The sequence below is a fragment of the Stylophora pistillata genome, chromosome 1, assembly GCF_964205215.1.
Source record: "Stylophora pistillata chromosome 1, jaStyPist1.2, whole genome shotgun sequence".
In the NCBI taxonomy this organism is placed as follows: Eukaryota; Metazoa; Cnidaria; class Anthozoa; order Scleractinia; family Pocilloporidae; genus Stylophora; species Stylophora pistillata.
This window is the reverse complement of record NC_142519.1, coordinates 31421084-31449076: the sequence shown is the minus strand read 5'-3', so window position 1 is coordinate 31449076 and position 27993 is coordinate 31421084. Positions and strand designations below refer to the sequence as shown.

General features: G+C 41.4%; 2 protein-coding genes across 3 annotated transcripts in view; both read right to left on the bottom strand.

Annotated features, from left to right (window-relative positions):
• Positions 1 to 6: 6 nt before the first annotated feature.
• LOC111342845 (methylated-DNA--protein-cysteine methyltransferase) lies at positions 7 to 1548 on the bottom strand. Its single transcript, XM_022949966.2, has one exon. The coding sequence runs from the start codon at positions 1482 to 1484 to the stop codon at positions 969 to 971; it is 516 nt and encodes a 171-aa protein (XP_022805701.2). The 5' UTR covers positions 1485 to 1548; the 3' UTR covers positions 7 to 968.
• Positions 1549 to 2563: 1015 nt separating this feature from the next.
• LOC111342850 (erythroid differentiation-related factor 1) overlaps positions 2564 to 27993 on the bottom strand; it is a 37221-nt gene continuing 11791 nt past the window's right edge. For both annotated transcript variants that reach the window (XM_088750775.1, XM_088750779.1), the window contains 19 exons: positions 25151 to 25373; positions 24496 to 24620; positions 22895 to 23006; positions 21273 to 21335; positions 20042 to 20126; positions 18915 to 18967; positions 18407 to 18465; positions 17973 to 18014; positions 17173 to 17242; positions 16070 to 16249; positions 14256 to 14312; positions 12975 to 13040; positions 12047 to 12455; positions 10852 to 11071; positions 10390 to 10629; positions 9455 to 9590; positions 8080 to 8238; positions 7075 to 7245; positions 2564 to 4324 (listed from right to left, as the gene is read on the bottom strand). In XM_088750775.1, coding sequence (XP_088606901.1) covers positions 3752 to 4324; positions 7075 to 7245; positions 8080 to 8238; positions 9455 to 9590; positions 10390 to 10629; positions 10852 to 11071; positions 12047 to 12455; positions 12975 to 13040; positions 14256 to 14312; positions 16070 to 16249; positions 17173 to 17242; positions 17973 to 18014; positions 18407 to 18465; positions 18915 to 18967; positions 20042 to 20126; positions 21273 to 21335; positions 22895 to 23006; positions 24496 to 24620; positions 25151 to 25373 — 3043 coding nt within the window. In that variant the 3' untranslated portion in view covers positions 2564 to 3751. The remainder of the gene's footprint in view (positions 4325 to 7074; positions 7246 to 8079; positions 8239 to 9454; positions 9591 to 10389; positions 10630 to 10851; positions 11072 to 12046; positions 12456 to 12974; positions 13041 to 14255; positions 14313 to 16069; positions 16250 to 17172; positions 17243 to 17972; positions 18015 to 18406; positions 18466 to 18914; positions 18968 to 20041; positions 20127 to 21272; positions 21336 to 22894; positions 23007 to 24495; positions 24621 to 25150; positions 25374 to 27993) is intronic.

Sequence of the window (27993 nt, the reverse complement as noted above, 5' to 3'; positions counted from 1 at the left end):
TGCTGATTGTAGGATTTCCCACGCATTCCTTTATTTAGTTGAATCTGATACCCTTAAAATAACTTTTTTTACACCTTATCTATATTTAGGTAGCTTGAAGGTTGGAGTACTTAATGATCAAATTAACCACAAGATAATTTGAACTGCAAACATGAGAAAACAGTCACATGGAGAATTAGAGGAAGTTTTCTTCACCCTATGAACAACTTTTGATAGGGTGGGGTGGGAGGGGGGAGTCACTCCAAGCTGAAGCTACATCTTTCATATCATACACCATTGACATTTCATATATAATTATGCAGCTTAATCTACTTGCAGTAGCTCACTTATTGACTTTTCTTTTTACTTTTCTTTGAAAACAAAACAAACAAAAACAAAACAAACTAGAGTAAGAAATAAAAGACAGAATGCCTGCCTGAGAATGATTATTTTCAATGAACAGGTGCCCTTGCACAAGCCACATCAGGTAAATACTTAAGTGTAATTCATGCTGTAGTTTGCAGATGGTAAAAAATGCAAAACTTAGCTTAAGGAGCATATCACACAACTATCTGATGAAAGGTTACAACTATGTCACAACACAATCTTAATAACCCACCTCAGAGACATTTTACAAGGTCATTGCTAAAGACTCGTCTACTTGGAGCTTTCATGTAGTGATTTAAGATTAACACAGTGAAGATGAATCAGGTTTGTGAATTCCTTTACATCTTCCAGTCACTCTTCTATATGGGAGAGTTCCTAAATAATTGAATAACTGAAGTTTATGGACCTTTTTTTACCCCTAATACCAGCATTCAATTTCTCCTACAAAAAATTGGTGAATCATTCATTAAGATCATGAGAATGTAGAAAATGATCGCTGACCTAAGGAACTTAGATTGTTCAACGAATTCTCCTCGTCAGTACTAACAAATGTATAGAGAAGAGGATGGAGAAAATCGCCACTCATGTTTGGTTGCAAAAGTTTAAATGATGGCCTTCTCGTGTTGAAGAAGCCATTTCTTGGTGACAACACCATTATATGAGCTATAATTTCCAAGATCACCTCCACTTTTGACAACTCTGTGGCAAGGCACAATAATGGGGATAGGATTGGTCTTCATCGCCATCCCAACAGCTCTTGCACCCTTGGGATTGCCCGCCATATTTGCAAGTTCTCCATAAGTTACCGTCTCTCCTGGCTTCACCCGATCTTTAAGAATCTTCCAGACTTTGCAGCAAAATGGCTTGCTTTCTTCATAATCTTGGACGTTCAGAGATGGCACCTTAACTTTCTGAATCAGAGAATTTGAGAAATATGCATCCATCCAAGTGATACATTCCTCGATGTGTCGAGTGGAGCGACTATTTGGGTCCAGTTTCTTGTTTTCTTCAGTAGCCTCTATCGCCTCTCCTTTCAGATTAATACTTGTAATACCATCATCATCTGCCTTGATTTCGTAAGCACCGACTGGTGATACAAAAAAGCCGATTTGTTGCATGTTGATTGTTCTGCTTTAGATCGATGTTCGCGAACATTGGCGCGAAAAAATTTTGCACTGTCAGCAGTATAGTTCCCAGTATTTCTCGGTTGTTGCACGACCAAAAATCTGTCATCCGGGAAACGTTATTTCAACCTCATTCAACGAAAGAACACTGAGCTAATTTGTTAGTTTAGAACACAGAAAATAAATTAAACTATTTTCATGCAACAGCAAAGGATATCAGGACAGAATTCAAAAGTGTAGGAACAATCTAACGTTGTAACTATCAAGTACAGATGGGGTGAAAAACTGCAATTTTTGGCTTCTCTGTGCGACTGTTCTTCCAATTTCCCTTCATCCGTTATCTAACCTTGACTGCAGTCAGGTTAACTTTTTAATTAACGGAGATATTAGAGTGGGAGAAGGTTTTCGGTAAGTCGGCGGCCAATGTTGGAGGTCATTTTTGTTGTTTTTTTAATTTTTCCACCTTCTGACGTGAATTTTCACTGTAATACTTTTATTTCTACGAAGATACCTTATCGCTGGTCATAGGTAAGAGAGCTAACTTCTCCACAAGGGAATCATCCTCGAGATATCAGACGAGTGCTATCTCTTTCTCAGAGGTCACACTCTCCAAATTTTCTAGTGGCTTGGGAGTAGTGGTTCCCCTCCCACACCTCCTAGGACAAGATATCGTACGTGTAGTTTCCTGTGAATACAAATACCTCTGAACCAGATTAAGATGGTGGGCACTCTTCACCGTGTCATTTCCAAGCTGGATGGTGAACCGATCATCTTGGATCTTTATTCGGCAAAATGAATTTTAAGCGTGTAAAAACTTTCTCTCGGCTTAGCCGTGAGAAAGTGGTGACTTTTAGCAGAAAAAAAAAAGACGAAATAAGCGGATTCCAAAACATATTTGTTAAGAAATAACGCATTATCTTTACTTTGATACCTCAAATAATCCATCCACTCCCCTATCCTGTTTACGCGAACCGCCTATTTTTCATAGCCTTTCCTTTTTCATTTAATTTCGTTAAAAAAAAGGAATTTAGATTTTTCCGAGTCAGTAACACGGGCCAACAGTCACAAGAAAATCGATGACAAAAACTAAATTCTTTTATCTCATTTTTGTTTCCTCTGTAACATTCTCTGCTAAATCATTGTCAGCAACAGATGAAAACGTCGGGATTGTTTCATGTTGTGAACGGCAAGTTAAGCGCACACTTATTTACTAGACATTTATGTAGTAGTGCACCGGTTAGGTCGCTGATTCATGCTGACGTCATTGTTTACATTTTTGCTCATTTGCATACGGCTTTGCGTAAAGAAGGAAGCATGTTAGATACAAATTGACTTCAGGCAGCTAAAGAGCTAGAAAACCTTAGTACATGGTGAAATTTTTAGCTCTTTGGGTGTAATATTCAAGGACAAATAGTCCATCAAAAACTGCAAAATTTCTGGGTGGCAAAAGCGCTAATGAGCTCATACATTCTAGGTAAAAATTTTGAGTTTTTAAACCCGTGTTGCACAAAAAGTATTCAATGCATCAGGCTCGTATTCATTGGCCAAGTTAATCGTACTTTGACCTTTCGATATTCAGAACTGATTTATTTTTAGCTTCATCAGAAACTGAATTGCTTATGCTAATGAGGCAAATATTGTAAACAAGGATTCCCCTATAAAGGGAGGGGGCATCTGTTGGATTCGCCTTTAATTGATTGTAAACTGCTTAGCAGCCTGTTAAGTCCCCCGAACAGTGTTGTAAAGCGCCATGAGCTCAGGATCTGAGCGCTAGATAAATAAAAGCTATTATTATTATTATATTATTATAAAGATATTTTACCTGCATGGAGTACGAGCTATCAGTTCGAGTTTGCTCTCAAGAATACTTGGAAAATTTTCTTTACAAAATGGAAATTTCTTTAATAACAATATAATGATAATAATAATAGTAATAAGAATAATGATTATGACGATGATAACGACAATAATCATAACAAAATTCTTCTAGAGCACAGCTACATAACCTCAGCGCGCTTTACAGATAACTTACTACGTCAGGTAATAATTTAGAGCAATCTACAATTCATTTTGAACCAGAAGCATAAAACCATCTTTCTAAACCAAACGACTCCTACATTACCTTTCTATTCAATCAAATGTAACATCACTTCTTAGAAAGGGAGGGTTGGGGAAGGAGGGGGAAGGGGAAGGGCTAGAAAGGAGTTTGAGTTTGATTGTAAAGGGGATCGTACATTAGCGTCTTACTGGATTCATAGGAATTACTGCGTTTGCTTCTTAATTTTTTGGAGGTTTTTGAGAGTTTCAGCTATTCTCTGGCATTTTTTAACAATATCCTCGACCCCACTGGTACTACTACTCCGCAATGCAAGAGAGTACATCTGCTTGGCCATCTCCAGTCCTCCCCAGTCCCTGCTCGACTTTCCTTTGTTCTTAAGCGTGCTGTTAGCTTTCACAAGTTCTTTCAAAACACTTGTAAGACGCGATTCCAAAATCGGAACTAGCGTTGTGATCTCATCCCAGTTGACTGCCGGAAACTCAGAACCTTCATCGACTTTTGAAGGCTTGCATTCACTCCCATCGGAAAAATTCAACGTTCCCAAATATTCTAAAGCTTTCCGAGTTTGGCACAGATGCTCCAAAGCAGACTGTAGACTACGAATGGCTGCCGCGGACCCACCATAGGTGGTCACGTGATATTCACACATGGCGACTTGCTCCAAATGAATTCGAATCCACTCAGAGGGGTACCGCGAGGCATCGAAATACGCCACAGCCTTGCTGTAGTGTAACTCCGCTAGAGAGCGCGCTTTCTTCTTTGAGTGGTCAACAGCCTTGAAAAGAGAAACTCTAATGAATGTTAAAATTCTACTAAATTATACTAAAATTCTTGAAAAGTTCGCATAACTCTCCACTCCATAAGTCTATCTAGACGGTCAGACAGTCATTCAATCAGTCAGTCAGTCTGTGAGTCAGTCAGTAACTCAGTCAGTCAAACAGTCAGCCGGTCTGTCAAACAGTTACAGAGGGGGAAAGTCTCTAAATAAACTGTGGCGTTGCGTCGGTGGGGGTAACAAGGCAATTAAGTTTTATCAACCGAGTTGATAATGTAAATTGGCCACCGTAAAGGGTTTAAAAGCTGACGTTTCTGACGAAAGGCTTACGCTCGAAACGTCAGCTGTCAAACTGTTAGTCAGTCAGTAAGTCAGTCAGTCAAACAGTCAATTAATAAGCCAGTCAACCAGTCAGCCAGTCAGTCAACCAGTCAACCAGTCAACCAGCCAGCCAGCCATTCAGTCAGTCTGTCAACCAGCCAGCCGGTCATTCAGTCAAATTAATAAAGGAGGTAAGTTTCTATAGAAACTGTGGTGCTGTGCTGGTGGGGTAACAAGGTAATTTGGTTTTATCAGCTAAGTTTAAAATTGTATATTGGCCACCGTAAAGGGTTTAAAAGCTGACGTTTCGAATGTTAGCCCTTCGTCAGCGCGAAAGGAGGAATTGTGGGTTGTCTGCGTGTTTATATGCAGAAAGTGAAGCTACGCTATTAGTGGGAACATGGTGACGAGAAAGACGAGAATAAACTGGTAGAATGAAAAGCGTTCGTTGATTAAGAGTGCCGATTTGAAAGATCAACTTTTGTTAAAGAGTTTTGAGGCTTTCCGAGCTCCCTAAATGTAAGGAAAGATCGCAGACTCCTATATGCTGCTTGGAATGACTAGGTAGATTAAAGTGTCTGGTTTTGATGCGTCCTTGTCATTCCTTTCTACGTCGCGAAGGTGTCCTCGGAATCGGTCACCTTGTCGTCTTCCTATTTCGCTGATGTATATCTTTTGCAATAAGTACAATTTATGCAACAGATGACTTTGGCGGAGGTACACGTGAAGTGATCAGTAATCTTAATGGGTCGTTTGGGTACCAATATTTTCCCAGCGTTGTGAATGGAAGGACAACTTTTGCCTCGTGCGCGAGAGCATTTCAAAGTTCCGGGTTGGTCATTAGCTTGAAATGAACTTCTAACCAAAAAGTTGCCTATGTTTTTGTCTCGTTTGAATGAAATAAATGGAGGTTGCGAAAAGACAGTGCCACAGTCTCTGGATCATTTTGAAGTAGTTTAAAGTTTGTGAGAATAATGGACTTAACTGCGTGGTTGTGAGAGTGAAACATGAGAGTGAATAGAACGCGGTCAGACTTTTCCTTCTGTGGCGATTGCAGCGCTGACTGCCGATCAATAAGTTGGGCGCGGTGGTGACCCGCTTGAACGACAGAAACAGGGTAACCACGTTTTTCGAAAAACTGGCACATTGACTCTGATTTATAGAAAATTCAGTGTCATCACTACATAAACAACGAAGTCTTAGAACTGAGAAAAGGGAATGGAATTCTTGATTTGAGATGGATGCGAAGATGAATACAACAAGTAACTATGTGAGTCTGTAGGTTTGTAATACACACTGTGCATAAATCGTTGCCTTCAATTGAAACTTTGATGTCTTAAATAATAAGGTATATTTTAGAGCCAGGTGACAGGAATTGACTGCGGTTATAAATTGAGTTAGCTCCTCTCTGGTAGAGGAGATACCGCCGATACAGTCGTCAATGCAGCGACCGTAGAGTTCAGGTTTGGGGCCGCTGTATTGGCTGAAAAATTGGTGTTCGACAAAACCTACAGAAAGATTGGCATAGCTGGGTCCCATTTTGGTACCCATGGCTACGCCATGAGTTTATTTGAAATAGTTGTCCCCGAATGAAAACAATTGAGTGTAAGCACTAATTCGGCTAGGCAAAGTAGTGTTTCAGATCTAGTGCGTTGATCAAAAAAATGTTTGAGGGTCAGAGGACCTTCGCCATTGGTAATAACAGTATAAAGAGATGTAATACCCATAGTGAAAAGAAGTTTGTCTTAGCCAAGGAAATTAAAGACGCGAAAAATTTGAAGTGCGTGTTGGCTGTCTTTGATAGATGATGGCAAAGTTTTGACGATGGGGGCCATAGTTTTGTCTAAATAGCTGGAAATAATTCGGTAGGACAACTGAGAGCCGAGACAAGGGGTCGACATGGGGTGTTACGTTTGTAAATTTTAGGGAAAAAGTAAATACAAGAAGTTTAAGGAGTGGTAATGATAAGACTTTTTGCAGTGGCCGGCAATTCTTGTTTAACTGTATGTTCGTTAATTGCATTTCTAATGATGAGATTTTTTGCAGTGGCTGGCAATTCTTGTTTAACTGTATGTTCGTTAATTGTATTTCTAATGATGAGATTTTTTGCAGTGGCCGGCAATTCTCGTTTAGCTATGAGTTTGTTAATCGTATTTTTGTCATTCAGTCAGTTAGTCAGTCAGTCAAACTGTCTATCCGTTTGTTGGTGCGGTTAATGGGCAAAAAAACGAGCTAGCAATCAATCATTCAATCAGCCGCCCACTCAGCGATTTGTCATTCAACAAGTCAATCACCGTAAGTCAAAACACTAACAAGCTAACGACCCAAAACACTCATGACGCACCACGAGACGGGGTCATTCTTCTCCATTTCATGCTAAGAACCTTTTCCCCTCACAAAAATCAACCCAACTTTTTACTGAATCTGACCTGGTTCCTATAAGAATTATGGTAAAGAGACGCCAGCCGATGGTGTATTGAAGCTATCCGATGGTAGAGCTGATGAACAGATCGGGGTTTAATGTGTGGCGTACTCCCCGTGACACTGGGCTCACAAAGACGGAGTGCTTTCATCATCAGCTCAGTCACCTCCTGTTCAACCTAAAGGGCAAAACAAACAAAAGTTCTTAGGCTGGCAAAGAAGGCAGATGATAGGGAATCAAGTTAGATCTCCTTCAGGAAACAGCGAGGGATGATCATGAGGAAGAGCTTCGAATAAACCAGTCATTACTTTTCGCCGGGGGGGGGGGGGGGGGAAGGTAAAGCCTGTTTACGAGCTAAGTGGCCCATCGAGCCGGCGCTTAAATCCGGTTTCCGTAGAATGAAGCGACTAGCAGTATTTCTACTCCACAATACACAACACAACACAGTGTCCCCGGCCAGGGCTTGAACCCGGACCACTCAATCCGGTGTCGAGCGCACTTATCATGAGGCCACTGCGCCTCTAGTAGTCATGTCTTTCTCAGGGGGGGGGGGGGGGGAATTTTTCTAGAGAGGGTATCACGTGGTTCAGGGGGAACATAGGGAGGATCAGCAGAGTTCAAAGGGGGATTCTAAAGAAAATTGAATGCCAATTAACTGTCAATTAGGGAAGGGGGGGTCATAAGAATATTAGGAGCCTTATGGTGGATCAGGTAAATTCTATCCTGACACAATCAACATCCACCGAATCCCCCAGGGGATAAATAATGAGCAGTCCCTAAACTACTCCATGATAGAAACAGAACAATTTCCCCTATTCCATACCACCAAGCGCTAAATCAAAAATAAAATGAAAATAAAACAAGAAAGCAGGCAGTATTTGCATGATAAAGAACAACACACAGACTTTGAATGGGAGCGCTAGACTTAAATGAATGGAACTGAACTGGACTGGACTTCGAACTATTCACGGTCAACTGACGCTTGACTGATTGCGTCACAAAATTATGTTACCTGCTCCTGAGCATATGTGGAAAGAGGAGCAAAATCTTGTAGGAGGGTCCCCATCGAAAAGTAAGAGCCAGATAGTTCCCATGTGACCGTGTCCCACACCTCTGGACTTTTCTTCCTCTCGGCCAAACACCGAAGTGCCTTGTTATAGAACTCAAAGGCCTGGAAAGAAAAAGGAGGGGAGGGGCAATTTTATTTGGAGCAGTCGATTTGATTCAAAATAATCGAAGTGCAAATAAGAAGAGGAAATATAAAATATAATAGGCTGTAAGGTTGCATAAAGTTTATAAAGTGTGGTCGTGATGCGACGTTCACAGATATGTCTTTAGATCACATCCGTGGCGGGCGAGCAAAAACCAAAGCAATCGCAAAATACTGACAGTCAGGGATTTCAATAACTTAGAGCAATTTTCAACTGAGTATCGAAAGTGATCCTGGGTTTCTTTGGTTTTGTTTTACTTCGCTCCGCCTGTGATTGGTCCAGAAAACTCGTGCCACTCTCTCAACCAATCAATTGCAAATACAAAACCAATCCCAACTTGGTCAGTCGCGTCTTCCCGTGCTTCAAGCAGGTTACCTTTGAGTTTTTACTTTGAGTTTTCATTGGTCATCGATGATGTCAACCTTTGTTCTGATTGGTAGTTGTGATCTCTTTGGTGTTGGTTTTACGAAACAGCGGTACTTTAAGCAGTACTGGCAGTGCAAATAATGTCAGTGTATTGTATTGTTAAACCACAGTACTGTACATCTTCGAATAACCGCCACGCTCTAATAAGCGCCCATGCTCTAATAAGCGACCTCCCTAAACTAAGCGCCCACCCCTTGGCCATAATATCAAACAAGCATTCCCCCCTTCTCCTACCTTAATCTCATTAATAGTAGGGATACAACGAAAACCGGTTTCCAATGGCCCGTTAATTGATAACTTTTTAAGCTTAACTACACTGGGTTAAGTACGGGTTAACAGTTTCCTCCCTCCTTCCAATAAGCGCCTTTCCTTTTAGCCGAAATTTTAAATAAGCATCCAAGCGCTTATTCGATGAAATACGGTATAATGCACCGTTACAAATTTGTTAGCTAACAGTTAATGGTGTTTTTTTCTTTTTTTGTTTGGTAATATCAATGTTTTTGAAACAAACAAATAAATTAATTAAGGATTAAGTTCAGTAAGTGAGCAACTGCGCACCCACCCCTTCCCTGACCCAACATTAACCCTAAGTTGTTATCAGTTGACTGTTGTTGGGTTATGGGAGGAGTGGGTGCACAGTGGCTCAGATACTGACGATAGTTATAACCAAATACGTTTACGACGCCTAGTCACTCTCCGTGGACGGCAGCTCGTGAGCTGTGCGGAACAACGTGAAAAACGTTGTCGAACCTTGTTAAAATATCCTCTCTCCTCCTGAGTGAATTCTCCCCTTCTTCCTGTCAGCTTGGTTTCCACACCTCCGACGGCCTGAGCGCATAGCCGCATTAAACGGCCTAAGTTGGACAGCAATAACGCCTTGTTTGCACTGAAGGTTAAAATAATAGGAAAAGCTGTTAAATTGACACAGAAGATACACATGGGTATCACGACCTGTTAATATCACGACCATGGGTCGTCATATCACGACCATGGGTATCACGACCTATTTCACCACCTGTACTCGCGATGGCAAGATACTGAAGACTAACACAACAGAGATTATTGCAAACCAATGCCAATTGAGCCACTGATTTAAAAACAAAGGTCGAATGCGTCTTTGAAAGTACTTCCTTAGAAACATATCAAGTATGGTTTTCGCTTCTCAGTCCTGAACAAAGTATAAGATTTTATGAGAACTTGACTATACAACCCTCAGGCACCCTACAAAACAGACGATTTCTTTCGTTGTTGTTGTCTTTGTTTGTTAATTTTTAGTGTTTTCAGAAGAGTCGAAGCAAGTGACAGGCGATTTACGCGCGAGGAGAGGAAGGCGCTCGCCTCTTGCTTGTCACAACTCGTCCGAAAAAAAGAAAACCCTCCAAAATTACACCTCCTCAGCAGGTTCACTCTCGGGACTCCAGCATATCCAAGGTAGAGTAAGGTACCCCTTCCCTGCGACACACTATTTTTCACCTGCTCCTTAGCGTCACAGTCCTGAGAGAAATTATAAGATGATGAAACAGTTCTGATCATTTCGACCCCGCTCCCGTCAAGATCACAACTCTGCTTATGACTCCCACCATTGATTATCACTACACTGCAGGCACTCTTACAACTCCGACTCCACCACTAGTAAAGACCTGCCTTTATGTGAGCTTTATAAACAAAAAACACTCCAAACGAACCTGTCATCTGTCGCATCAAAAGTGCGAATACCGCTTTCGAAATTAGAGAAACTTTTTTGCCACAGTTCTCGCTCCTTATCGGAGGGTTCTGAGCTGCTGTTCAACAGGGCAGCGGCTTTGTTCATATAAAACACGCCCAACTCGTTCTTAGCGTTCCCAAGTCGTCTTGTTAAGTTTACCACCAGCTCCGCTTTGGTGTCTGTCGTTGCGAGTTGAAGGGCGGCGTCATATAAGCTAACACTAGGGAAGATCAAAAGACAACATGAGTACAATGCAACATATCTCTAAGGGTGACGACCCACCAACCTCACAAACAATCAAGAACTTCTACAGTTGGTGATCATTTTCTTCAATCTTAAGACCTTAATCTTTTAACCAGGGTTGATATTGTAGGGGGGGGGGGTATTACATGATAGTCACTTTGAGGGGTTGAGACATCGATTGATTGATCAGCAAACTTGCCTCTTCAGTAAATTTTTCTCCACATCTGACACAAACTTGACACTAGAAGAATATTCTCCTTGACCGGAAATGCACTCCTCGGCTGCATCGGAGATGAAAACGTCTTCCTCAGATTTAAACCGATAATCTTCCTGGTGAACTGCTAAATTCCCCTGACACTTGGCCAGCATCAAATACGAGTCACCGCAAACAAACTGTACCGAAATCAGCATCTGGTCACCTAGACATGTAAAAGAAATTTCTTGAACAACTTGACCCTGACTAAAAGCCATAAACAGCTGCCTTGTGCAAATAAGGCGCTACGCAAAGTTGAAATCGGGACCGGGCCAGAGATTTTTATCGAAAGAGGTACTTAGCAACACAATGACCCCAGAATCTCAGTAGCACCGGTCGCTAAGTGGACTCTGCTTTTGATTAGTATCGAAAGTCCGGCAGAAAAATAAAACATCAATCACTACCTCTTATACATTTACGTTCTATTATGGTTGTATTCCCACAAATTTTTCACCACTTTCCGGGATGTTTTTTTCTTTTTACGGGGCTGGGAGTGGGTGTATTAACCAAGTAGGGGACCTATGTCCTATTGTTATGCACCTGTACTTGTACTTGTACAAATCCATAAATATATTTACACAGATGTCCCAGGGCACTTAGAAGAGCCAGAACTAGCCAGCCAGTCCACTCGTTATGGTGATTCTGTGAATAATTGCAATTCTCGGGCCAAACAGTCAAATACTGTATTCCTGAGCTTTGTCAAACATGAAGGTAAAGCCTATCAAAAATTCCTTTCCCGCTTTAATTTTTTTCATTCTAACGTATCAGATCTGGTTGATGGTGAGGGCTTCTTAGCCTACCAGCTGGGTCCTCACTGAGCGCCCCAGGACGCGCTTTTCTTCGCCGCGGTCGGATTTGAACCGAGGGGAGGTTTACCGGGGTTCCTCATCATAAGTGCTAATACCCTTGCAGACCCCTCCCTGGTTCGTGTTTCCCAAGGCCTCATATTTTCCCGTGGCCGAAGCAAGGCTCTTACCGAAGGGCCACAATGAGGGTCTAATCGCAGGCTAAGGGATTCCAATCGCATGGACAATGAAAAAGTTATTTTTCCCTTTTTTAGATTTATAAAAAGCAATGTCCGGCCACCCTTGCGAAATTGTTACCGACTTAAAGCGATCTAAGAGTATTTCTTGAGTCTTACCTTTCTTGTTTTCTGACTCCACACCAAAAATCTGAGAAGCCTCTAGACACTTAAACGCAAGTTTACAGTTCTTCAGGCCACGGCCAAACTTGCCGTTTGAATTAAAAGTACAAGCCAGTGAGTGATAGACAGACGACGCTTTGTGAAACAACAACCCAGCTGTCCTCGCTTGCCAGCGCACCGGCCTTCTAAGGACAAGAGGAGTTTTCTCCCTCTTATACAGATGGAGGTGTTTTGAATTGGTAGGAACAACTGCTTGGGGGGAACAAGAGCCCGATACCGCGTCACTTCTAGGAGACTGGGATGGAGAGGGGGCGCTTTCGGAAGAGGAGCTGTCATCAGTGGTGTTATTGAGGACATCCCCTTGAGAACTGCTTTCTGACAAATGCTTCTTGACACACGAAAGGCCCTATTACGAGGAAAAGATAGAGAGAAAACCACGGTTAAGTACCTTTGCAAGTCAAAACACAAAGAAGTGAGTACCAGTTTTGAATAATTTGACCAATTATCCTTGGAAGTTGACAACTGATGAAACTAATTCAGTAACCAGTAAATAATTCAGAAGCGAGAGCAATTGAAAAGTAGGTTTTGGGCTGTACATCTTCAGCCGCAAAACTATTGTTTTCTTAGTCAACGCCGACTGGCAAGTAGCAATGTTCTTGCCGTTAAAAAAAACAAAAAAAACAAAACAAAACAAAATAAAAGGTGAAGTTACAGCTACACGTGAATAATAGCAACAATACCACTAGCAGGCTCTATGAGATTGAAATACACTGTGGATAGCCCTCTCTTTTGCCGTATTTTTCAAATCGCTGGAATACTTAAAAAGAAGACTCGTAGGTTCCTATTCTTGCGTGCATTCCATTCCTATCGATAAAGTTTTAATGGCAAATGAGTCTCTGAACAGTTAAGACTGCAACAAACTTACCTTTACGATCTGCGACAGAGCCACCTTACACCTTTCTTCCACGTTGCTAGGTAATGGCTTAGAAACCTGAATGATTGAAGAAAAAAATTTTTTCAGAAAAGAAAATGGAAATTTCTTTGAAGTTGGAAAGTAATATGTTGAAGAGACTGTTTGTCAAGTATTAGCCCTTTACTCCCAAGATCTGATTATCAATTCTCCCCCCCAACTCATACACATTTCCTCGTAAATTAGTTACGAGATTTTGATTGATCAAGATAACAGTTTCTACCTGATACGTTTGAGTATTCTCACTACCTGTTTGCTGGATAATGCATGGACGCTAAAGGGAGAAGTTATATGCTAATCACAAAAGGGGGCTTAAGCATTCACGACGGCGACAACGAAGGAAATGTCTAACAAAAACGATACAAAAATTTTCTTAAACATTTTCGCAAATGGCTCTCTGTGTTAACCTCCTTAGAGGCGCCAGACACCGTCTTTGTTATAGCATATGGAGGCAGCGTTGAGATCCAGATGTAAAAGCGCATAATTTGCTGTTGTTTCCCGTTCTCAGCTGGTGCTTCAAAAGAGAGATTTCGCAGTGCGTTTATGTGAAATGTGAACGGCGAGAGACCACGTGACCTTGTTTTCCCCCGCCACTTTTTCACGTTTACCGGTTGCGCTTTACCATTTCTACGTGAAAGTAACCTGTTTCGCGTTTGCCGTGTACGTTAGATTTTCTTCACTTTTTCTCTCACAAGTAGAAATCAATTGCCAGAAAAAGGGCCCCAAGACTATTCCTCGTAAGTCATACAAGGGCGCCCTCAAATCCACCATGACGTCAGCTCACGCAAAGGTAAAGCAGTAGGGTTCACGCTATATTAAGCGAAACGTGAAAGGGTGAGCTGACGTTTGCCGTTTCACGTAAACGCAGTGCTAAATCTCTAAATAAAAGCCGATTGGCGGCGGTCTACCGCCGTCTGTTGTACCTGCGAGTAGGCTCTAGTATTTGTGTTCCGCCTTACGGACCTTTTCCAAACACAGCCACCTATGACACACTCGGTGGTAACTTAAGGAAAAAGTTTGTTGAAGCCTCAGCTCAGACTGAGAGAAATTTTTCATTGCTGCTTTGCAGAGAACGGCTGGGAAACGAAAAAAGTTAGAAAACGCACCAACAGTGCTTTTGTTCTCCTCGAGAAGCCTTTAAAGTTTTTTCTCATTGGTCCCTTTGTCGTCGATGTCGTAGTTTACTTATGATACCTGATAACAAAACAGCCAGCAGGAATACCAAGCAACTTTTACCTTAATCCAGTCACCTTGTTGTGTTGTGGGGGTCGATAGTTTCGTCACGTCAAGCGACTGTAGAGAAGAAGAAAATGCTCACTCAGTTTGGCGGTAATAAAAATTCTATTGTATTACTTTGGGGAAAATGGCCACGACTTGTAAGCGAACAGCTAAGGAGAAGTGAGCCAAAAGTGGGAGATGGAAACTACAATCGACTCCGTCAATATTGAATGCGGCCTCTTCTGCCGCTTTAAGCTACCTTTTGTCTGGATTGACAATATTCGAAGCAAATCAATGAAAAATGATTCAAGATAAAAACCTTTGGTTGCCCTTATGTTTTCCGTCCCTTTCTTTCAAGCATTTACAGGGCTCGACACTAGCTTTTCAACTTACTAGCCAAGTGGCTAGTGACAACTTTGATGTTACGACAATATCAGTTTGTTTTCTAGCCAAACTGGCTATTGGATATCAAAAACCACTTGCCAAAACTGAATTTCTACTAGTCAGTGGCTAGTTGGCTACCGTTAGTGTTGAGCCATGTATTTCGGGAAAAGGTAGCACTGAAACTGGCATGACACAAAGCAAAAGTTTGTTGACCATAACAAATTATCATGTAAAAGCACGTTTTCTAGAGAAACATTTGAGTTACCCTACCCTCTCTCACAAGTTTAGCGTGTATATCGCATCGCGCATAGCCTATTACGTCAATACTTTATGACCAATTTTTGACTCCGCAAAAAAACACAAAAAAAACAAAAAAAAAAAAACAGAGCGCTAAAATAAACAGAAAGCGGTCCGAATATATAGCTCTTTCTCTCTAGACAAAATTATAGAAACGTACCACTCAAGGTAACAACCGTACAAAAACTTTGTATAACCTCCTCAATAATTTGCAGCACCCCCAATTTCCCATTGCCAGTCAAAATTGGATAGCAGCAAAATCAGCGCTCGAAACTAACGGTAGAAAACTAGCCACAGACTAGTAGAAATTCAGTTTTGGCAAGTGGTTTCCGATTTCCATTAGCCAGTTTGGCTGGTAAACAAACTGTAATTGTCGTAACATCCAAGTTGTCACTAGCCACTTGGTTAGTAAGTTGAAAACGGTTAGTGTCGAGCCCTGAAAATGCGAGTAAATTCCGTCAAAAAGAAAAAAAAAAAAGAGACTAAACCCACATTATTACCCATATTCTCCTCACTATTCTCTGTACGTTTCCTTTGGTAAGCAAGAGCTTAATTTGTTAATGACCATTTCCTTTATTCTCATGACCTTAATGTTTGACTAAGGGTGATATTGTAAGGGGAAATTAGATGTTAGTCACTATTTAACAATTATTCCACAAGCGCGCGTTGGATATGAGATGATAGATAGCCAACGAGGCGCGTAGCGCCGAGTTGGCTACAATCATCTCATCTCCAACAAGCGCGAGTGGAATAATTGTTTTATTAAAAAAACGCCCCCAAGTTATTAGACAAATCTTCTCGACTTTATTTTGTAACAAGAAACCGGATGTTACAATGTACAGATATTAGATTATGGTAAATTGGCTCCTATACCATAATGGCTGAGCCAATAAAAAGTCTTGAATTGCATTATCCAATGATCCAGTTTTTAATAATAGGGGTTACAAGGTTATGTAAACATTGCACTAGGGTGGGGAGGCCGAATTGCGCGAAGAGAAAAAAAATTTCAACCCCTAATGGTTATGGGTCGACTGATCTAAATCGATGAGCGACTTTGCGAACGATCAACAACTGAATAAAGGTTTCTAATTCTGGCAAATGACGAAGAACGGAATTGTAACGTCCTAGGGAGGACTTGATAAAAGTCTTACCTTCAGGGCCATGACAGTGTCTCCGTCACTTTCTCCAGACCATTCATCAGAAGGGCTAGCCTCGGAGTTATTTTCCTCTGCATCGCCTTCCGGGTCGTCAGTTGTGTTTATGGCCGGCAGGGCGTGCACGTCATCGGGGGAATAAAGATCGGATAACAGAAAGCTTGCTGATGAGAAAATCTGGCAATTCAAACAAACCAAACGTATCAAAGACCCATTCTGCATTTCGAGTGAGTGTCGAGATTTTTAGTCGCTGCAAGCGTCACACCAAGGGGGTTAAAAAAAATGTTTACATCAAGTATGATTAGAACTGACTGAAAGCCGGCATTCTTAACGACTGTAATCCATTTAAATGAAAACTCAAAGATGCTATTTGTACGATGGACACAGAGTAACGTAAATATCTTTAAATGAAATTCACTGAAAAACAGTTGAAAAAACACCAAACGAGAAAGAAGATGATTCGAGGAATTTTATATTAAAGTTCGGATACGACGCGGTCTATCAGAGTTTAGTATAATTTAAGAGCTGAGCAAAGAGTTTCCAGGAATCTGATTGGTCGAGTGGTTCCTTATATGACGCTATATAAACCGCTCCACGCGGTTTATATAAAATGTTAAAATAGAATGTTAATAAATGTTACTAAAATGTTATGATTTTAGACATTTTTCTGTTGTTCAGCTCTGAAATTATACTAAAACCATTATTCGCCTCAGGTTCGGTGAATATTGTCGATTATTCGACGATATTCACCTCGCCCTCGGTGAATAATTGTTAAATAGAGCATGCTGACAACACTGTTGTTCGCTTTGGAAATAAAGTTTGTTTTGAAAATTGAAAGTAAAGCGTGGGGAATTTAACGGATTCTTTGTTACAAGATAAATAGAAGCCTTGACTGTGCTCTGTTTTGTTGTAAAGCATTTAAGGAGAAGCTAGAGCACTCAAGAAGTAGGGAGAAACACGAGACGTTGTCGAGTGTTTCTTCGTACACTCCATTCGTGCTCTAGCCGCTTCCTGCGTGCTTTACAACAGTAGAGAGCATAGTCAAGGATCTCTATTTGCTTAGAAGAGGCTCAGAATAAAGATGGGTGAAAATAGATTACCTCGGGATAAGTTTCATTGTCCAACAGAAGGAGACAGTTATTTAGAAGCTGGCGAACCGTTGACTGTTCCCTGAAATGACAAGTAATGGAAACCAATGAAGGAAAGAACTTAAACATTCAGATAAGTCTCCCAAGTTACGGATCAAACTTTACCCCGATCGCTTGAATGAATGCTGACGTCCGAGCCAACGTGATCGATAAATTAGATTTCATCATTCAAACTCAACACTAACATGCAATTCTTCCTTTGATTCCGATGATGTCTTCCGTTCGTCCAAGTAGTCAGAGTATTATTCACTAGCAACAGACACATAAGGATCACTCCCAATCGAACTGTCGTAACTTATCTTCCTTAAGAAGAGACTCAGGGAGTGCGCGATGGATATTGGTAAACGTCTTGCCCCCTCTATGCTTGAATTGGGTCTGGTTCACGAATTTGTGGTTCACAGGTAAACTTCTCAGAATAAATAGAATGAAATCACAAACTCGTTCATTTAATTGCTGTCTATTCGCAAGATCTTTTCTGGTGGGAACTCAATAAAAGTCAAGAATATCCGACGAGAGCTAGTTTCCTTGATCCCATTCATTTCACGCAAAAGTCTACCGGTGAGACAAACTCGTTATGATACTCTTTATTCTTCCCGCTCTTCCCTCGCTCCAGAGTTGGAAGAGAGAACCTGAGAACGAGAGCCAATGAGCCTCGATTTGATACAAACGGCCCAGTGCCCCTTGCTGTCGTTGAAACATATCAGACGTGGGTTATTGTTGTAACAAGTACTACGTTCTTGTACCTCACTTACCCAGAACTCAGTGGTGACTGATTCATCATATTTTTAGCAACTCTGATGATTAAAAAAGCCCATCGATCAATAACTACACCTAACAATATTCAGGAGGACAATCTAATAAACCATTAATGCGAGTGGTCCCCTTCGAAGACGGTGTTCTTTCCCGCCTCTTTCCCAGCTCCACATCCACCACAACGTGGCTTGCGAACATGCCCTCTTATCAGCACTTCGGTACCAGCGTTTATTATGCCGCGGGAAAGAATAAGGCCTTGAGCAACACGAGCCAGACCCCCAACGAATCTCTTCCCTACTCTTCACGAGGCTTTCCGAATAAGTACGGTCGGAAAATTTAAAGTTAAATTTGACAATAACGCCTTCCAGCAGAACAGCACTTATCGTAAGGATAATGTTTTGGTCGGCTAAGAAAATGATTAGGTTATACTGACCGGTAGAACAGCATAGCCACTGGCACAGTAAACAAGTTCTCCGTCTTATCGTCTGTTCGCTGTGCATTCAGAGAAAGGTGAAAAAACACAGTCACACATGTTGATGTCAGAACACCATGAAACATGCATTAGTGAATTAAATCAGGCGACCTGGTAAAAAGTTAAGAAGCGTTCAAACATCATTGACTAACAAAACTAACAAATATTTCAATCCCTCTTCAAAATATACATTGGGTAACAAATGGTTTGTTGAAAAAGCGACCTTTGGCTTCGCAGAGTATAAGATGGAATAAGAAATGCTAGGGGAGGGTAAACGAGGTAAAAAAGTATTCAAGAAAAAAGGAAGTACTCCGAGAACCATTATTGCAAGTCTTGTCGACTTCAGTTTAAGGATAATTTTATGGTTGACTGGCATCCCAACTCCCCGTTTCAAGCGTTCTGCTAAAGAGAAATAAATTTTATTTCCATTTTTGTAATAACAGGGTAACAATCCATGTAAATTCCGTACCTGCTGACAAATTGATGTCAAATCATACAGCTTTATGACGTCACTGTCAGTCGCTGCAAAGCAATGGATAGAGTGAACAACACTAAAATAATTATAAACGCTAATCTAACTAATCTTTTGCGTTTTGGTTAACGCTTGCGCTACTTTTACTGGCTTCAATAGCTGCAACGGAACGAAAATTGCTCGTTCAAGCCACCTGTTCTCTGAATTGCTGCCAGTATAACCGGACCCAGGGTACGAGTCACAAACATTTAAATAAAAGCGGCGCTCAAATTCTTTTCCCTAGAAAGAAAAGGGTCAGAGGGACGAGGAAACCCCGCTATCGCACGCCAAACTAGACGAGCAGACTAAAATATTTTTTTCCCGATGAAATTTTATCCAAACATATGATCTTGTGGATCGTGAGAGCTAAATGGTTAAAAAAAAGATGACCGTTTTGCCAAAATTTGGAGGCCTCCAAGGCAGGACATCGGGTTCTCTGACGATTAGCGAAAATTAGACGATTTGCAAAAATTTCGCTAGTTTTTAAAACTGGGATCGCACTCATTTTATGCAACTTGTTGACCGATTTTTCACTTAAACAAACAAAAAAAGCTCTAATACGACCCGGGCCCAAGATCGACAAGCCTTTCCCCATCGTGCGACAGCTGGGTAATATATCTTTATCTAGAGATGAAATAAAAACAATTACCAATAAAGTATTGACATTGTGTCTCATGATGGAATCACATTCCACGTTGATCACATCGGAAGTGACTAAATTGTGAAACAAACGATCCAGGACTTTTCTGTATCCTCGGCTTTTCTCACAATGGATTTTTATTTTCATTTCCATATAGATTGGCCAAAAAATAGATCCTGTCCATTTTCTCCGAAACTGAATATAACTGTCTAAACTCTCTGACCCCGAAGAGTGACAAGCGTCTAGTTTCTGCTTACAATATCACCTCTGCATAAAACATGTAGTTCATGAGAATAAAGGAAATGATCACTACCTAAAGCAGCCACAGATAAATACACAAATTCTCCTAGTCAGCATCTTAGGAAATGTATGGAGAAAATTATGGAGAATATGCATTCTAATGATAGGATGTAAAGGGTTCACTAAGCAAAGTTAAAAACAATACCCTTAAAAAGCCAATAGGTGTGTCCTTCGCGGGTGCAGTTCGCCTTCATGAAAGAAAGGATATTTTGTGCTACGTCTTTCACGACCTAAGGTTGGAAAGAAGGCAGAGTTACGATACAGAACACTTCAAACACTGCAAAAAAGCAGCTACACTCCCAGACAGAATTAACGGAGACAATTCTCCACAACAACGTCTGTGATGTTCTTTCGCCCCTCTCCCCATTTCAGTGTGTCGATGCCATCTTGCCATCTTGCCATCTTGGCAGAGGGAGGCAGTACGAGTCCCAGCAAATGTGGCTAGGGGAGGGAAATAGGTTGGGTGGCGGTTTAGGCTCCACGAAACTCACGCAACTTGGTGCATCTTGAATCAAGCGGACACCAACTTGAGTCTTCCCATATTTCATGTACACAGACCTTCATTCAGGGGACAGCTCTATCACACGGATGCGACTTCTTAATCTAGAACCTTTTGTGACCATGGGCTAGCTAGGTAGCTGAGTTCTATTGCCGGACTGACGGATTTAAGTTCTTAATTTTCACTGGCTGCTCAACTATCCGATTTAGTCTGTTCGATTACAAAAGCGTGTAATCGGACAAATGAAATCAGACAGTTTGGACTTGAAACAGCCAGGTAAAGACTACACTCTAACCAAGTGCTCCACCCACCCGGAACTTATCCCGGTTTCCTTAACATAAAGCACCTAGGAGTATCACTACCCCCCCCCCCCTAGATGGGATGCTAGTTCAAGGTCACACACTCTCCCCCCCCCCCCCCCTCACCCAGTATTTTCATCAGGCCCCAGTTGTTCGAAGGTTGGATAACGCTATCCGGTGGATAGCACTGTACGTTTCGCAATCACTTATCCACTGGATAACGATTTATCAGTTGAATAGCGTTATCCGCCCTTTATACGACTGGGCTGTGGCTGAAGAGAGGTACCGTGAGAGTTAACTACTTTCCTCAAAACACAACACATTGATCCAGTCAGGTTTCGAACCCAGTTCTCTCGACCCAAAGACCAGCGCACTCACCTTTAGGCTACCGTGTCTCCCACAATGGCAGCTAAGAATCACATCTTCGGGCATTTTGTGATTGACACAATAATGTTATAAGATAGAGATGAAATGAGTACTTCCTGTATTGAACAAACCCATAGACCCCAAGACACCGTTCAGATTCATAGGTAGTGGCAAGTTTAAAAGAGTAAAGGGAGCAAACTGGACGACATTACCTTTGGAGAAAAATTACTCTCTTCCAAGTTTGGTAACTCCTCTGTTTTATAAAGATCGTAGTACTGCAGAGTGAAACCAATAAAATTCTGTTACTTGTTGAAGCTAAAATTTGGCAGTGTTATTTTCATGTACGTTTTTGGTGCCTAGAGAGGAAGTATCACTTGAAGAAGTTCCACACTAAGGTAACAACAAAACTGGATTTTAAGATACAATGAATATATGAAGTTCACATATTTTGAACTGCGGTATTAGATACGTATGATGCACGATCCTCGCAGTAGAGAGCGCTATTTATGCAATAGCGAAAATCAGACCTGAAAAAAATCAGGCCTGTACGGGATTCGAACCACTGACCTCTGCGATACTAGTGCAGCGCTCTACCAATTGAGCTTGAACTTCATATATTCATTGTATCTGATTTATCATCACGGGTTTATTACGAATCACCTTAACGGCCTACTCTCAGTTGGCTTGTTAGCTCAACTGGTAGAGCGCTGCACTAGTATCGCAGAGGTCAGTGGTTCGAATCCCTTACAGGCCTGATTTTTTTCAGGTCTGATTTTTGCTATTGCACAAATAGCGCTCTCTACTGCGAGGATCGTGCATCATACGTATCTAATACCGCAGTTCAAAATATATGAACTTCATATATTCATTGTATCTGATTTATCATCACGGGTTTATTACGAATCAACTTAACGGCCTGCTCCCAGTTGGCTTGTTAGCTCAATTGGTAGAGCGCTGCACTAGTATCGCAGAGGTCAGTGATTCGAATCCCGTACAGGCCTGATTTTTTTCAGGTCTGATTTTCGCTATTGCATAAATAGCGCTCTCTACTGCGAGGATCATGCATCATATGGATTTTAAGAGCTCATGAAAATACTATTTTAAGGTCATTATTAACGCAGAACATTTATTTCCTTTAAAAGTATGATAAGTTCATCAGGATAAGTTTATCAGGAAATAATTGCCACTTCTTAGCGGTGACTCTTCGTCCATTCCTCCCTGGTCGAATCAGAGTTTGAGTATTGATTTTTTGGAAAGAATAAAGGCCAGAGATCCCTGAGTTAAACCAATGAGAAAAATCTTAACTACCAATTCAACCTGCGAGCAAACTCTAATTATCGCTACGGCACGAGAAGCGAAACCCACCAGATTCAAGCCAGCGAGTCAAACGTGCGTGCGAGAGACCTGTGAGGCGTGCGAGAGAATACAGCTGCCAAACGTTGAGTATGCGCAAGTGGATCAATTCTGGCCAGCCGTGCGCCAATTTCCCGCGCAAAATTTAAAAGGAGCACTACGTCGGGCCGCTTCTTAAGACACTCAATTTTTTCACAACACAGCGGTCAAATGTTCGCACATTTGACCGCCGTGTTGTGCGAGGGTTGTGACGCGTGCTATACCCTTCCCAGACCTCTCGCAGCCCTGAAACGCGCGGGTTTTGCGGCTCGTGACACAAAGTGAAAGACAGCCGCTCCGCTCGCAGCAAAGGCCAGCCCCAGAAAGCCAAACTTAGGCTATCTCAGGTGAGAGGCACGCATAATCAGTACTACACGATCCCTTATCGATCTCCCAAGTGTATGCCATGACTGGCCAATTTTACAACACTGCCATGACTTACCTGAACGATCCCATCTAGATGATAACACATGGCTACCTCTGGAACATTACACATCAGGTTATCCAGCCAGTAATCCAACCCTGTTAGCACATTGATGGGGTTACCACACTCTCTGAATAACAACAAAAATAACTAGACAGTCAGCTTGTCAATGATAATACTTAGATCAAGAACCTGGTTATCACATCATGACAAAATCTGGTAATTAACATTATTAAAAACTAGATCATTGGATAATGCAATTCAAGACTTTTGATTGGCTTAGCCATTATGGTATATCAGCCAATATACCATAATCTACAAATATGGTAAGCGTACGTGTCAGCTTAAAATTAAAAGGGAGCTAAGAATTTAATAAAATTTAATAATTCAATTTAACGTTTTTAATAAAACAATTATTCCACTCGCGCTTGTTGGATATGAGATGATTATAGCCAACGAGGCGCTACGCGCCTCGTTGGCTATCTATCATCTCATATCCAACGCGCGCTCGTGGAATAATTGTTAAATAGTCCTTTTTACAGTTGTGGGCTTGGTGGCCAAGCCTTTGAACAGGAGTGACGCTGAGGGTGACCTTGTTATGATACAGATATTGCTGCTTTTCAAATGCAAATTTCTTTGTTATCATGCTAACTAGATACTGGTCTCTATCACAACAATGTCACCCTCAGCCTCACTTCAAATCAAAGGCTTGGCAACTAAATACACAACTGTAAAATGGTCTATTATTCCAGGATCGCACGTTGGATATGAGATGGTAAATACGCGCCTTGTTGGCCAAAACCAAGATCGCATCCAACGCGTGTTATTGGAACAACTGTTTAATTAAATTTCATTAAATCCGGAACGTTTGGATATTTAGAGCTTTTTTTCAGCTCCGCAACAGTAGGCGCAATCCATTTCCATACAAGGTGACTCGGAATATGAACTGATAACCGGGGTTGAGCGAACAAACCAGAACACTAAAAATGCAATATTTGAAGTTGAAAATTACAATAACACCAGACCATCGTCACACAAATCCTTCCGCTATGGTCACGCTACCAGAACTCAGTGAATGACAAAAACATTTTCCACGGACTGACGTAGCGATTTGGAATGATACTCCTTACTGTAATAGAACGCTTAGTATATGCAAATTCCATAATAACAATAAGCAAATACTTCTCTATACCCTAGAGAGAGAAGTCTCTCATTTGCCTAAAAAAGTAAGTTACAAGTTATTGTTCATAGGGTATAATTTTAGTTTCTATTGTTTTCAGTTTTCTTTCGTTGTTAAAGTAGATGCTTGTTTTGCGGAGTGTCTAGTTTCGGTAATCTTCACTCATGGTAATTTTTTTTTTATTTTCCTCGTAAATGAACATCCCTTACTCCACCGCCTCGTTCAGCCTTTGATGCTATTAGCGGTCTGAGAGTATCTATAACTTTTGCATTTATTTAATAACTTGTTCGCCTCATTGGTATGATTTAGAGGCAAATTAAAAGCTTCAATCTTCAAATATCTCTTTATTGAGTGATTTTGAAGTTACTCTTCTGAAATAACACATTTCAAATCTAATATCTTTTTGTTGTAAACATACTATGAAGAGTTTTATATTTACCTAAGTCTCAAACTGACTGCAGGGTATTTACCACCTCCAAATATGGGCAGGTTGGATCCTACAAGCATCTGGATATCTTCGAATTGCCACAGAACATTGTGCTGGAATGAAGAGTCCTGTTGGAGCTGAAGAACAAGGGCTTTGTCTTAAACCTTTTTTCATATAAATCAACTAATGACATGACAAGTGGAACTGTGTGGAGTGCAATTTGGTCTCACACGCGTGATTTCTAAATCAAACGAGCGTGCGGCGCGAGTTTGACTTGAAATCACAAGTATAATTTCAAAACAAAATTGCAGACATGTAGTTCCATTACCACTTTATTACATGCATTTTGAAATAGCAAAATGAAATGGCTAAAATTCAGAATTTGTTTGGCTGTACAAATACATCATTGATCCAGTACTGAGTTGGTTTGTAAAAAGTTGCAAAAGTAGTCTTTCATTAAGTTTCCAGCAATGAGATCGGAAATTTTGAAGAAGCCTTGAAATCTTATTGGTTATGGTGTTTTAATAAAGCTTTCCCAATGACTGAGAAAATGATGCGATTTAGATTTAAAAAAAAAAAAGGCTGCGATTCGTGAATAAATCGCAATTATGAAAATGTTGAATCGGAATATCAGTGACACTGCAATGGGAAATAAAATTGCCTTTACTTGGGGTAGAACAGGTTCATCTGGCGAATCAGCGTCAACAATTACTGGTGCAAACAGATCAGAACCCTTTTCTGCAAAAACAGTTGGTCCTGGGACTGAGTCTGAGTCTCTGTAGGTTGTACCGTCCCCTTCAGCACATGAGTCTCCAAGAGGCGAACAGCTGGCTTCACTGTATGTTTTGAAGCTGCTATCTGTTGAACCGTCTGAATTGTCACTCTGAATGCTAAATAAAGGGATATAATAACAACTTAAACACATGCAACTTTTAGCGAATGAAAATGTTGCGACATTATGAATAGTGCTCAAATAGTGCTTTACTGCGAAGGATCGTTCTCATATACGTCTCATAACCGCAGTTCACACATATGTTTCATATGTTTGTTGTTGTTTGATTTATCATCTACGGGTTTATATCGAATTAATTTGATGGCCTGCTCCCAGTTGGCTTGTTAGCTCAATTGGTAGAGCGCTGCACTAGTATCGCAGAGGTCAGTGGTTCGAATCCCGTACAGGCCTGAAATTTTTTTCAGGTCTGATTTCCACTATTGCTCAAATAGTGCTTTACTGCGAAGGATCGTTCTCATATACATTATGAATAGTGACGTCAATCTTTTTGAGTCTCGCTGACTGTGTTCCCCTTCAGATTAACACAGCACTCATCATATCAGACCACAACAAGAAGCCAGAAAAAAGTCTACCTTGCAGTACCCCTACTAAACAAAAGATTTGACATCGGATTATGATAGGCTGATACCCAGAGATCATCGCTACGTCAGCCGTAGTCAAAAATAAGGGGTCAGTGACTTGCTATTAGGGGCAGTGAAATGCTTTTGGAATTGCCAATGTTCAAGTACGGCGCAAAAAAATAAAATTTATGAAATAAAAAGTGGAGAAGTGAGGTTACTTTGCCAGGTACTTAAAGTGGGATAATTTCGACTAATTGGCTAACTTTTACCATGGCAATGGTTGTTAAGGGAACCGAGCAAAAAGGTGATTTTGCAAGTTGCAGTCAAGAATGCTGAAAAGAATAAATGGCAGACGTTGTTCACTCGAAAAATATTTTACCGTAGATCTTGCTTTATATACAAAGGCAAAGAAATTGTGGAGATACCCTGACGAGTTTCAGGATGTTATGATTTGTTTGGATTCGACATTGCGTCAAACTTTCGAGCTGTAATAGCCAAAAAATTTCAAGAAAGTGGTAGAGAAGATATATTCACAAAACCTGGTCCTTACAGCTGTAAATAACAATCACGTAACTTGAAAGTAAGTCATTCACCCGCAGAGTTGGAGCACATAAGCTGTTGATGGAAGCTTTGCCGAGGGTACAGTGGAAGGCATGCTGTGCATGGACCTCAACAAGAATATGTGCACATATTATGTGGCTCCCACACTGAAGAGAGGAAAGATAAATATCTTCTGCTATGGAATACATTTAAAGACCTACGTCTCCTGTTCAGCAGATTCAAGAAAAAAAGGTTGACACCACAGTTTGAGGACAGCTACAGTTCCTCGTAGCAGAGCGTGAAAGACATTGAACCGCAGGAAGGTTGTTAGTCGATCGGGGAGTCAATGATTTCAGATAAGAACTCCCGATCACAATAAGTTTGTTGGTCGATTCGGGAATAAATGAGCTTTGATAAGAGCTTTCGATCGCAGGATGTTTCTTTCTCGATCGCGGAGTATATGACATCTGATAAGTGCTCCAGACCGCTGGATGTTTGTTACTCGATCGGAGAGTCAATGAGCTCTAATAAGAGCTCCCGATCACAGGAAGTTTGTCGGTCGATTCGGGAATCAGTGAGTTCTGATAAGAGCTCGCGATCGTTGGAAGTTTGTCGCCCGATCGTGGAGTCAATAAGCTCTGTTAAGAGGTCCCGATCGCAGGAAGTTTGTTGGTCGATCGGGGAGTCAATGAGCTCTGATAAGAGCTCCAAATCGGAGGAAGTTTGTTGGCTGATCGGGGAGTCAATAAGCTCTGAGAAGAGCTCCGGATCGCAGGAAGTTTGTTGGCTGATCGGGGAGACAGTGAGCTCTGATAAGTGCTCCGGATCGCAGGAAGTTTGTTGGCTGATCAGGGAGTCAATGAGCTCTGATAAGAGCTCCCGATCGGAGGAAGTTTGTTGGCTGATCGGGGAGTCAATGAGCTCTGATAAGAGCTCCAAATCAGAGGAAGTTTTTTGGCTGATCGGGGAGTTAATAAGCTCTGATAAGAGCTCCAGATCGCAGGAAGTTTGTTGGCTGATCGGGGAGTCAATAAGCTCTGATAAGAGCTCCGGATCGCAGGAAGTTTGTTGGCTGATCGGGGAGTCAATAAGCTCTGATAAGAGCTCCCGATCGCAGGAAGTTTGTCGGCTGATCGGGGAGTCAATAAGCTCTGATAAGAGCTCCGGATCGCAGGAAGTTTGTTGGCTGATCGGGGAGTCAATGAGCTCTGATAAGAGCTCTAAATCGGAGGAAGTTTTTTGGCTGATCGGGGAGTCAATAAGCTCTGATAAGAGCTCCGGATCGCAGGAAGTTTTTTGGTTGATCGGGGAATCAATAAGCTCTGAGAAGAGCTCCGGATCGCAGGAAGTTTGTTGGCTGATCGGGGAGTCAATAAGCTCTGAGAAGAGCTCCGGATCGCAGGAAGTTTGTTGGCTGATCGGGGAGTCAATGAGCTCTGATAAGAGCTCCCGATCGCAGGAAGTTTGTTGGCTGATCGGGAGTCAATAAGCTCTGAGAAGAGCTCCGGATCGCAGGAAGTTTGTTGGCTGATCGGGGAGTCAATGAGCTCTGATAAGAGCTCCGATCGGAGGAAGTTTGTTGGCTGATCGGGGAGTCAATGAGCTCTGATAAGAGCT

Coding starts and splice junctions, on each gene's coding strand:
- LOC111342845 (XM_022949966.2), bottom strand. CDS start 1,484: ATGCAACAAATCGGCTTTTTTGTATCACCAGTCGGTGCTTACGAAATC.